The 12,784-nt window shown below is 30.9% G+C and overlaps 1 protein-coding gene across 1 annotated transcript in view; it reads left to right on the forward strand.

Moving 5' to 3' along the window:
* The first annotated feature begins 800 nt into the window (after positions 1 to 800).
* The window catches only part of LOC119672423, a 43,693-nt gene continuing 31,709 nt past the window's right edge, over positions 801 to 12,784 (forward strand). Inside the window, exons 1-2 of the mRNA XM_038083471.1 lie at positions 801 to 1,074; positions 3,316 to 3,532. Of these exons, the coding sequence (XP_037939399.1) occupies positions 817 to 1,074; positions 3,316 to 3,532 (475 nt within the window). The 5' untranslated portion in view covers positions 801 to 816. The remainder of the gene's footprint in view (positions 1,075 to 3,315; positions 3,533 to 12,784) is intronic.

Genomic DNA, 12,784 nt, shown 5'->3' on the forward strand with positions numbered 1-12,784 from the left:
TAAGTGTTTCCATTTAAAAACTGAAATATACATTAAGACCGAAAAGTTTTCGGAAATTCTCATTTAAAATTCGCGCGCTGTATATTTTTCGATATTTTAAGTTTATGTAGTTTGGCAGCACTGTCCTTAATTACTATGCCAAAAATGAGCGCGATCTGTCAGACAGTTCGTTTACGGCAGCTGTTGAAACCAGTTCACCTCAGTAGGGCGTTGCGAAAAAAACAATGGAAAAAAATATTGAACAAAGAGTTTGCATCAAATTTTGTGTTTCGAACGAAATTTCGTGTGCAGAATCGTTGCGAATGCTACAAAAGGCTTATGGGGAATCAGTTTTATCGAAAACTCAAGTTTATGAGTGGTACAAAGCCTTCCAGGACGGTCGTACGACCGTCGAAGACATTTCGCAACGCACTACTGAGGTGAACTGGTTTCAACAGCTGCCGTAAACGAACTGTCTGACAGATCGAGCTCATTTTTGGCATAGTAATTAAGGACAGTGCTGCCAAACTACATAAACTTAAAATATCGAAAAATATACAGCGCGCGAATTTTAAATGAGAATTTCCGAAAACTTTTCAGTCTTAATGTACAATATTTCAATAAAAAATTTAATAAATTCAATAATCTACAATTATTTTAGATACCATAAATAGGTCGGTTCTGTTATCGAAGTGTAGCAACCAGTGTAAAATATGTTCTAATAGAAAACCACAAAACTGACATATTCAATGAAAACTAAAATAAAAAAATTAATAAAAAAAGAACAAACAAAATATACTTAAATTGTTAATTGTTGTTATTGTCAATAGAAGCAAAATGCACATTTCAAGTGAAGTGAGTTCCACAACAAACCATCAACAAACACCTACCAAACGTGTTAGTAACTCTGTGAATAGTGAAAATTCAAATGGCAATAACAACAACAATAATAATAATAATACTAACAATAACAATAGTAAAAAACCTGTTGACGTAAGTCCTTATTTAACACCTGAGAATTTATTTGAACGAACCGTTGACGTGCTCCTAGCAGAGCATCCAGGAGAATTGGTAAAAACGGGATCGCCGCACATTGTAAGTGGACTTAAATAATTAATATAATCCGAATTTTGAAGTTTCAATTTAAGTATCGCAGATTTATATCTGTTCCAATAAGTTTTTTATTGTATCTTATTATATACCCATATACCATATATTGGTAGATACCAACATTAGATAGTGTAATACGTTGAGGATAACATAAGTTTTAAGTGAGGTTTTTTATGTTCAAAAATCATTAATAAGTTGTAATAATCCAAAGCAGAGCATACTTAATATCTTAGCCCAACTCTTCTACCGTTAAGAGAATAGCTCATAATACACATTAAACACTTTATTTCTTGATTAAATCGAGAAAAGTGAAAGGTGTAAAAACAATTCGGTGTTAAAAGTAAACATGTAAGATGATCAGGTGAGGGATGGTTATTCCATCTGAGTAACTCGTACTATACATTAAACCCTTTATTTCTTGATATACATAATCGAGAAAAGGGAAAGGTTTAAAAACAAATCGGTGTTAAAAGTAAATATGTAAGATGATCAGGTGAGAGGTGATTCTCCCAATTCAGTTAATGGTTAACTCACTAACGAAAGAACACTTTTTGCGACTATAACAATTTAATCAGAGGTAAACCAACATTTTTAAGGACATCAGACTCTGATTTTGTAACACTCAATACTGCTTATAAATTTTTTTGAAGCGTGTTGAAAGTATAAAATAATTTTTACATGGATTAAGGTTGGTTCGTATTATCAATAACTTCATCTACTTCCATATTCTATAAGTGTTTAAAGTAACTATCTTGTAATCGTTGTTGTTCGGGTTCATTATTTTCCCTTGCTCTTCACGAATCCCGCTTGCGACGTCTTTTAGGTGAAGGCTAGCATTTCGACAGTATTCTGAAATCAAAAATATTTGTTAGTTATGTAGTAACACTTGGACTATTAATCGAAAGGAAATCTTTCTATTTGTTTTTTTTAACAGGATCTATTTAACAGCCTTTTTCAAGATCGATAAAACCAAATTTAATCTTGCATGTGAATAAGGTTTAAATAGTACTGATAGCCAGTCTATATTAATCTGTAGATACCTAAATACCTTTCTTCAGTGAAATGATTAGTTAACCTCTTGAATAAGGAGAGCTTTGTGGTGTGCCACTAAACCATTCTTTTAAAAAGTATTAGTAATTTGTACTTGATACAATTTCCACTTGAAGCAGTATTCATCCGCAGATCTTTGTGTATATTAGTTACAGTCACTTTAACATAAATTTTTATTAGAGAGGAAGATCGTAGTTAAGAATTATTTTAATTGAATAAAAATCCATAACTGAATTAATTAAATTGGATGAATTTTATTATTTATTATAGATTATTTAACAATTATTGGTCAACACTATTCTCGTTCTAAATTTCGATCTAAATTTCACAGTTTATTTCACCAATCCCGATGATTTTATGAGTTTAAACGCAAATTGCTAGCTTAAAACGAGCTTCCATTCAAGCAGACAGAAATATTTAGAGATATAGTTTATTAGTTAAATAATATTCCTGATAATGAAAAAAAAAATTAGTTTTAAATTCATTAACTTAGTTAGGTGAAGTAAATAGATACCGATCTTCCTTATATACTTAGTTAGCCTACATTTACTGGGATAGGTGAAGTTGATAGATATCGATCTTACTCATATACTTAATAAGCCTTTTTTAAGTGCATATTGCTTGCAATATTGGGAAATTGGACCGGTTAGATTGAGTTGCAGTGGTGGCCTTGTATACGACTTGAGCACATATAATGGCCAGTTGGCCAGTATCGGATTAAGACGTTACTTACGCTTCATGCCAAAAGGACTACTAAAACTAAGTCGTCTAATGTCTTTACACTTAGGCGGTCTACATAAAGACAACGTTAAAAAGAAAATGCTCTACCCCTCCATTAAAAAAGGATAATTAACATTTTCCAAATACAAAATTTCATTTGATTAAATTCAATTAAAAACACAATTATAATTAAAAAGAAATACAAGTGAAATCGTTAGTATTGTAATTAAATTTTAAATTTGGTTACTAATTACTTTCATCTCATGAACTTATGATGAGACGAACGTGCTTGCCCATATGAAGACGTCTGATAATACATCTTCGTTCTTCTTGACTGCTCATAAATCTTTAATATATTTAATTAAATTTGGGTGTGTGTAGTTGTGTGGGTGTGGGGGCGTTAAACATAAACAGAATTAAATAGGAATTTTTATCTCATAATTTGTTTTTACGCAGGTTTGCACAACGTTGCCCACACACTGGCGTTCAAACAAAACTCTGCCGATTGCCTTTAAAGTGCTCGCCCTCGGTGAGGTGATGGATGGTACAATTGTGACAATACGCGCCGGAAATGATGAAAACTTTTGCGGAGAGCTACGCAACTGTACGGCAGTGATGAAGAATCAAGTGGCCAAATTCAATGATTTGCGTTTCGTTGGACGTAGCGGCAGAGGTAAGTAAACAAATCATGATTAAAAAAAATATGATTCAAAAAAAAAAGAAGGAATTGTGAAAAATGTGGAAAAATTGTGGAAAATATTTACAGTGGGTGGGAAATGGAAAACAAGTTTAAAATTATTTCATTTCATAGTTGATTTAAGCAATCGTTCAATTGATTAGTGGCATTTGCTGGTGTGGCGATTGTAGCCACTTGATGAGCGCATTTATTTCAGATTTTTATAAAAAGATTTTATTAATTTTTTTTTGCAGTTTTGCTACCATTTTTACTGCTTGTCAATTTATCACGGCTACACAATTTTAAAAATCGTCAAATCGAGGGTGACAGACGGACAAGCGCGTTCAAACGCGTGTGCTGTGTAGAAAATTAAATCAGCGGAACTGTTTACTTAAGTTCCGAAGCATCCCCACGCCGATAACCAAAAAAATCAGAGATGTTTCCAAGTGATTTTTCTTCGGGCAGCTACTTTTGGGGATAATTTTGTTGTCCTTGTTGGTTTTTTTTATTTGCATTTAAGCAACCTTTGCAGTATTTGACAATTTCGCTCATTAAACTTGTCTGTCTCGGTATTTTTTTCGCCATTTTCTCCTCCATTTTTTTTTTTTGACTAGAGCAGTCCTTCCTTATACGAGGTTGGTTGGTGTGTTGTTATTTTTTTCCGCTGTTTATTTTTTGTTGATACTGTCTTTTAAGATTCCTTTTGACATTTTAAATGCATCAAGTGCCAAATAATTTCTTGGGATTTGCTGGCAAATCTTTTCCAGACATTTGACAAGTTTTTTTCTGATCCCACTGATTTTCATGCAGTAGCGAATTTTTCTTTGTTTATGCCTTGAGTCCTGTTAAAAAGTTCTAGTTACAAATGGATTTAAATTATCCTTTTTACTGTAGCTGATCATTTAAATTTTTACAAATTTACAAAAGGATTACTTGGGTCATTCTGAGTGGCATTAATGCTATTTTTTACTCTTATTTTACTTTGCGAAGCAAAATGTTTCCGCTGACAATCGGAAAAAAGGATTAAGCAGTCATTTTAAATGGTCTCGCTTTTTATTTTCCTTTTTCTGTTTAATTATTGCATTAAAAAAGTTAATTTAATTGGCGTACAAAGTTGGACCAATTGATGAAGATTATGCATTGCGGATTCATAGCTCTTAGATTTGGTATTCTTTGGTTGAAGTGTACGGAAACCATGTTGAGCTATGATATTATAAAGGATTATACTAAGATTTATTTTTAATAACGTTAACAGTAATGATTTAAGAAAAATTAGATCTCTCATAAAATTTAACTCGTACAAATGTAAATATTTATATATCTTTTCCCGAAGGCTAAGAACCGAAGTGAACAGGACTTTTTAAAAACAGATATTTATACTGACGTCATCTATTAGAATACATGTTTTTCGTAAGTTAGATTTCTCCTTTAAAAAATATATATTTGATGAATAGAAGCGGATTTATTTTATCTAGTTACTTAATATCAGAAATTTCAGTATATGTCAACAGGTATACTTTTGAAACTAAGCTTTATTTGGTGTAACAATATTTTTTATTAATACTTTCTAAAATACTGTTGAAGAAAATATTAGTAATTTAAAAAAAATGTTACGATATACTAATGCGATGGATAGATAACCAAGATTACATCTTCCGCTCTATTTTGCAAACACTGCGGATTTTAATTTTTGTTCATCAGTAATGCATCTTAAATCCATGCATAATTTCTGCATCAGAATCAATCTACTGCATAGATTGTACAATCTAGCTTATTGTAAAAGAAGGCTCCATTTTGAAAGACTGTAAGTTTTGTGAATCTGATTTGGCAGTAGTGTTTTCATATCATATGGTAGATGTAACTGTGATCTAAGCCATCTTATAACTAGTTTCGATCCTTGCAAAATTCTGAAAATTACTGTAAGTCTTTATAACTTCGTCACAATGATTCCATCTAGTTGGCTTCTTAGACTTTTTGCTGACTCTAATAATTAGTTCCGATCCTTAAAAATTTCTAAAAATTACTGTATAAATTGGTAATTTCTTTATAATGGTCCCATTTAGTTGGCTTCTTAAACATTTTGTTAACTCTTTTAATATCCGAAAGACTGTTGTATTCAAAAAAAGTCATATTTAAATAAGGTCATTTTAAAAAAATAATGCTAAACGCGTCTTTTCAAAAGATGTGTGCTTTTCAGGCCATCCTAAAAGTTTTGTTACTTTGAAAACGAATATTAGTTGAGCTATTTTCACTTATGTGTTGACAAATCACCGAAATCACATTCAGTTCTGGAAGATATCCCAGATATGACCCTTTTCTTTATTCCAATGTAGATTGTTTTATACTTGGGAGAATTTGGTATAGAGCGGAGGGCCTTTTTTTGGGAACCGTAGAATAACTTTTGAGTATGTTTTTTTACACAAACCGAAAGCTTTCTTACCAAAATTCTTTCAAATGAATTATTTTCATTAGCGCTAAGAGAAAAGTATTGTCAAGAGAAAGTATTCTCTTGAGGTGACAGGATATTTCTATTAAATGCTTCTACATAGTAGATATATATATGCATAGCGATAAGGCATTGTATTCTGATACATTTCTTTAAATTATGACGAATTCATTTATTTTCATTTGTAAGATGCATTTTAAGGCATATTAATTTTGTTTTTTATTTAAAATATAAAGTATTTTAGTTATAAAATATTTATTTTATCCGAAATAGTATTTCATATTTCGCAAATTTTGAAAAATTATTTTTTCTTGATATTTTCTCATGACTATATCCACATAAAAAGAATTCAATATAGCATCGAAAACTAACTTAAAAATAAATCTATATCTCTTTTTTTATATAATGAATTATTTTATGAATTATTTTGGAAACCTAACGTACCATATAAATTTGTGTCTATTTGATTAAATGATGTTATGAATTGGTGTATTAAACTGTATAATAAAATGAGTTCTTTTCTACGCACCTTTATTAACCTTTTCATATTCATAGTATTAGTAATAGGTTAGACCCCTAATCTATCATAAAAGTTTTTATCCTTCTGATATTATTATTTGATGAATCGTAGTATTAAATTAAAAAATTATACTTCTTCTCTATTCTCCCCTATTAACCTATCTAAATGTACAGGATTAGTTACTTGTTAACCTTTCAATTGCAATTTTATTCAATGCAGGTATGTTTGATCTCCAACGATACATTTTAATTAATTTTACATCACATTTGGACAATAATCTGTGTGAAGTAATGGTCACAAAGTACACACAGCATACGTAACCCTAGAAGCATTCAATCGGAAATGCAATAAGCGAACAAATCCGAAGGAGAAAATTGTTTTTCCAGCTAATGAATTGTTGGGTTGCCTTTGAAATTGAACAACTAATTCAAGATGGTAAGCCAAAGCACTCGGTGTGATGCTCTAACAGATACGATAATCTATACATTATATTACAAACTCATACTGCAAGACACCGCTGCACTTAAAATATTGTATGCAGATTTTCTACTTTGGAATTATGTGCTTAAAAGTTTCCCATTCACAAAGTATCCTTGCTGCATTTTCAATATGTTAATTAACTTGAAGTAATCACACTTATGAGACGTTACGCCTCTACATCTATGTGCATCCATGTCCTTTTGTTGTTGCTCGTGTTGTAGCGATTGCGATTGCAATTGTAATTATTGTTGTTGCACTTAAATGTGCAAATGCTGTAAATGCACTTTACAAATCGCTGCATTTGCACATAATAATAGAGATTAAAATTACGGAAACACTAGTGTAGCAACTTCATTAGAAAATGCAATGTACGATGGATGCTACATGCATTCACTTGATCTGATGTTGATTACAGCAATCACATTGATGGACATCACGTTATCAGTCGATGCAGTAGCGACAACATTTTCAATGCACTCAACTAAGTCTGGAACGTTATGCATATTTTAGTTGTTTAAGTGATATTTTCTATATCTGCATTTCATTAATTTATGAAATTCTTATCTCAATTGCTTTTTGTAAATTTATTATGAAATAATAAAGTTTGTTAATTGCAATATTGCTAGGAAACCGAACGGCAATGACTGTGGCATCCACAACTAAACCGAATTTAAAATATGTTCCTTTAATGAACCCCAAATATTGCTTAACAACCACTTAAGGCACACCTGCCACTTTGGTTCGTTTCCTGTTTATTCTTTATTCCTTGTACGCTCCGCTCTGCTTAGCTATTCTGTTTCCTGCTTGGCTTTCTTTACTAAATTCTTTTCGACTTCTGTTATTTTTTTTCCTTTTGCCTCGAGCCACTTGTGACTTTTGATTTCCTCCAATTTTTTTTTTTTTACTTCTGGTACGTTTTCCTTGCTTTAAACTTCCGGCATCCATTAAACTTCATTAAAAATTTAATATTCTTCGTTTATTATTATTTTTGTGTACATCTTATTTTTTTTTATAAAGATTTTTTTGTATCTTTTTCTTTACATTAAATTTTCACATTTTCTTTTGGGTTTTTCATTATGTATTTTACTAAGCGACACACCCACTACAGACTACTTCAAAATAAGTTTTTTCACAAATTTTTTTTTTTGAAAGCGACGTGGTGGCATTCCGAAGTGCACATCTAAGTACTTCAGCAGTATCCTTGAGTGGTGGCACATAAATGCTCGTTAAATTTACCTGTTAATCTTATATTCGATTTGTTACCTCAATTTTTTCAGATACTCTTCTTTAAAGCTTTTACTAATTTATACAAAAAAACTTTTTTTCTTAATATAGGATGGTTCCAGTTTAAACAAAAAATGTAGATTTGGGATCCTAATTTATTTTTCTGTCTTGTATTTATGGTGTGTATACACATGTAGATTCAGGAAATCCAGTATTCGATTAATTGCTTCTGCAAACTGTCCTAAGATCTGTTTATCTGGTAGTTATGTCTGTTCTAACAGAAAAGAAAAAGATAAAAATAAATTTTGTTTCGTTTCAATTATTTGAAGACCTAAGTCGATGAATTGGGACACATATTTTAATTTACTTTTAAAATGAACTCTATATACCTATAAGATTTGAATTGATTCCTAAATTTACTTTTGAAAACTTCTCTCTTTATCCATAGGTGAGGTTAAGTTAGATTATGTTGGAGAAACCTTAATTGTGCTCAAATAATGACTTATTTGTATGCCATAGATTACAGTTCTTCATACGCAGAAAAGAAGGATCCACAAAAAAATCTCAGTGGCTGGTGTATGAACAACGCACAACTTTCCCATTCAAGTAAAGGTGAACCAACCCGATTAGTCTATAAATTTAGGCACGAATAACACCCAAAAGCAAAACTCTCCCATTCAAGTAAAAGTGATGTCTATAACGTGGGCTTAATACCTCATTTTGCAATATGATTGCTCTGCCAGGTCGGTACGAAAATGGACTCAAGATATTTTTAATTTTCTGCTGGTGAAAGATGCGCATTAATAGAGAAGGTGAAACACGAAAATGTATCCATGGCATACAGAGCAAATTTTATTATGAGTGTGAGTCACTATAAAGAAATTTATTCCAGAAATTTGGTAGAAAAGATTTATTATTATCATTATCATTAGATAATTCCCTTTCCAACTTGTTGAAAGGTAATAGTTATAGAACGAATACTCTTTTTCATCAGATAGTTCATTTTCCAAAAAATTTTGAGATGATTGACATATTTTGCAAAAATTATTAAAAATTTAATATTATTGTGACATTCTAGGTTACTGTAGTACCAATAAACTTCAAGGACACCCTTCAATTTTTTTGTTCTTATTCAACGATTCGTGATATTAAACAAATTTGTTCATACAATTACAACTATTAGTAGACGTCATAAGATGTCTAAGAAGTTCTTCCTCAATATCGCAAATATACAAATTAAAGAAACTAGTTTCATTAACCCGACAAAGTGATTTTATGGTTTGAAATAGGTTCCATAGTATAGTTAGTGTCTCACTAAAATTGTGGTATTACAATGTGAACATTTTAAAAACTTCAGTTAGTTGAGACTTCTTGTGAAATGGGGTGCCATATGTACTTACAATCTATCAAATTTTATTGGGTATTTGAACCACAAAGAGACATATTTTTCTTGAAAATTTGATAATAAAAACTTTCAGTAGCTCCAATTTTTCTTTTAGTAGCTCAAAGAACCAATGATTATACTAAGTAAATAATGAAAATGTTTAACTTCAAGAATGAAGTACTTACATCTCATATTGACAATCTATAATTATAATGATTTGTGGGTGTGGGCATATGTGTTAGTGTTCGTAGAGGTCTTAAGTGTATTCTGAATTTATTTGTGCGTGCTTAACGATTCACTCGCAACAGCGAGTATTTACAATCGTGACTTCAATTAAATTCCTTCGATTGAGAAGCGAATTCCTAAAGCAAGTAATTTGGCAATTGGATACTGTGTGCATACTTCCCACACACACACACACACGCAAACGTTTATGTATACATATACGCTGTGTTGTCTAAGAGAGTGTGAGCGTGTGCGTTAAAACAAATTTAATTGCGAATACTTGTCCTTTAGCAAATATTTGTATGGATTGTCATTGCAGGCGGCAAGGATAACAAACAAACAAAAAAAAATAATAAAAGTATTTCACACATTTGCGAGCGTCTGCGAGTATGTGGATTTGGGGGTTTCTTTGTGGCGCACAGAAAGAAGCAAATCCTTGCTGGAATTAACGTAAGAATCTCACTAATGGCTTTTATTGGAATTTGATTGTTTGCATTTGTGTTTGGTATTGGCTTGTTTGTTTGTTTGTTCTTATGTTTGTGCATATGCAAAATTTAATTTAATTTCCTATCAATCGATTTTTGATTGAATAATTTAATTACAAATAACAAGTAGCTAATGTGAATTGTTGAAATTTTTTCTTCATTCTTCCAACAGCCAACATATTTTATTAAGAAAACTGTACAGAAAGTGTCCTGGCAATCTGTCAGTTGTCATTCTCAGCTGTTCAACCATTTAAAGTCTGCTGGTTAAGCATCATTTGTTCGCTAATAATTTGTGTCAGCCATGGCTTTCTTAAAGTTTTCATTAAGCAATGGGTAAGGACAGCCACTGGTTTACTTAAACCCCCAATCCACAGCAAACAGCACCTGCTGGCTTCGAGTTTATTTTCATTCTTTTACTTATTAACAAATTCGCTACCTTTTTTGGGTGTTTATCACTTCGCTGCTATTAATTAAGCTTAACGAGGTTACAACGCCACTACCGTCACTACCGCCACCACCAGTACCGTACCCTCGCCACCATCACCATCACCATCATCATTGTCATTGACTGCCAACAGCAAAGTTCCATGGAATAAAGGTAACGCCAGCAGCTGTTTCACCATCTTTTTAACCCTAAGTTACGAGTAACTGTAACTTTGCGAAATCCCTTAGCATAATGTATAATGAATTTTCGCCCTCATCTCATTAGTCAGTCTTTAAAATTCAGTGTGGAGTTGGAGCAGCAACAGCAGCAGTAGCAGCTTTAGTTTGACGTCGGCATAGAATGTCGTCTTGGCTTATTGGGACAGGCAGTTTTTTTGCACATAATTCTCATAGAACACGATACAAAGTATTTAACCTTGCCATCAGTTCAACCCTTTTATACTTTGTTGTATCCTTTGGTTTTTTCTTATCGCAGTCATTTGCTTAAGTATCTTTCCTTCTCAGTATTTAATACTTTTCTAGTATTTTGTTCGTATGTTAATGATTTGATTTTAACATTTTAAGTTAACTGCTCCATGGGATTATTTTAGAATTACTGACTTGGAATTTTTTTTACGAACATTTGTCGCTTGAAAGCTGTTAATCGATGTGGTCCTTTTATTTTGTTACATACAAAAGATTCATAGATGTTATATATAATATGAATATATTAGAAACTTCAGTCAAAATTTATTTTCATTCTGTTAACTTATTTGAAGTTAGACACCCAACTTTTTGCTGTTAAATATATGAACTTAATAACGCTGAGTTTCTGTCTCTGAAAAGTACTTTCGATTTGGATTGACTTATTTTTCTACAAATTGTGTGCCTCAGAAATAATTTAAGTTGGTCGATGAAAAAATGACTGAAGAATCTAAAAACATTTGCATTGATAGAAGTTTGTCTTAATTTTCAGAAACAATTAAAGTTGGTTGATATTATTTAAATGAATTGGAATAGTAAAAATACTTTATAATATTCTCAGTTCATTTCATAAAACAGACAACTATTTCAGTCATGAATCTTCTGCTTTATATTCACACATCCTATGAACTTTTCACATATCCTATGTATCCTTTAATTAAAAAGAATATTTATATTCAAACTGTTTTAATATGGTATTAATTAATATATTAATGTTAAGTTTTATAATTATATCCTACTATTCTAAACTATACAGAAAAAAATGAAAGGGTCTTCTTATTAAAACGCATCCATAGCTTTCATTCAGACATGCTCGATTTTTCACAACCGGAAGTAATTAGAAAAGTTTAAGAACAATTCTAACATTATGTTTATGGAGATATACTAGATTTTATTGATATAAATATTTTAAAATGATTAATAATCCATCTCTTCTTTCTCTCTCTCTCTCTATCTCCCTCTCTTTTTAATACAATTTCTAAAATTACAACAATATGACAATACAATCCTTAACATTTTTTATAAATTTACTTTACAAATTAAACAATATATTTTTGAAAAGGATAAGTAAAACAACAATAAATTATTTCTTTACCAATAAATTGATTAAACGTTTAAACTAACCGAATCATGTCCTGTGTAATTTGAAAAACAATCAAATAACTTATTTTAAACAACGATATAAATTTGCTCTTTAAAAATGTTTAAAAAGATATTTATTGGTTTTCTTTTAAAAATATAATAAATTTTATGGACCAAAACGATTCACAATATTTAAACGTTTTGTTTGTGAATTTCAGAATCATTCTTTTTATTAATGTTTATGGGATATTTTTTGTATATTTTATTTCACATACAGCCAAAGAAATCGATTAGTATTTGTAAGGAAATAAAAAAATGTCTATTCTATAAATGTAAACTATCTACTCTAAAAGATGTCACATGATATCACATAAGATAAGGCAAACTGTTAACTATGCAAAGATATTTTAAACCATAGAGGTAACAATGTTGGTTTTAGTGGCAGCATGTCCTTTTCTTCTGTCCTATAATCATATAGTCACCGTTTTGTTACGAC

Source organism: Teleopsis dalmanni, chromosome 1 (assembly GCF_002237135.1).
Source record: "Teleopsis dalmanni isolate 2A chromosome 1, ASM223713v2, whole genome shotgun sequence".
Taxonomy (NCBI): Eukaryota; Metazoa; Arthropoda; class Insecta; order Diptera; family Diopsidae; genus Teleopsis; species Teleopsis dalmanni.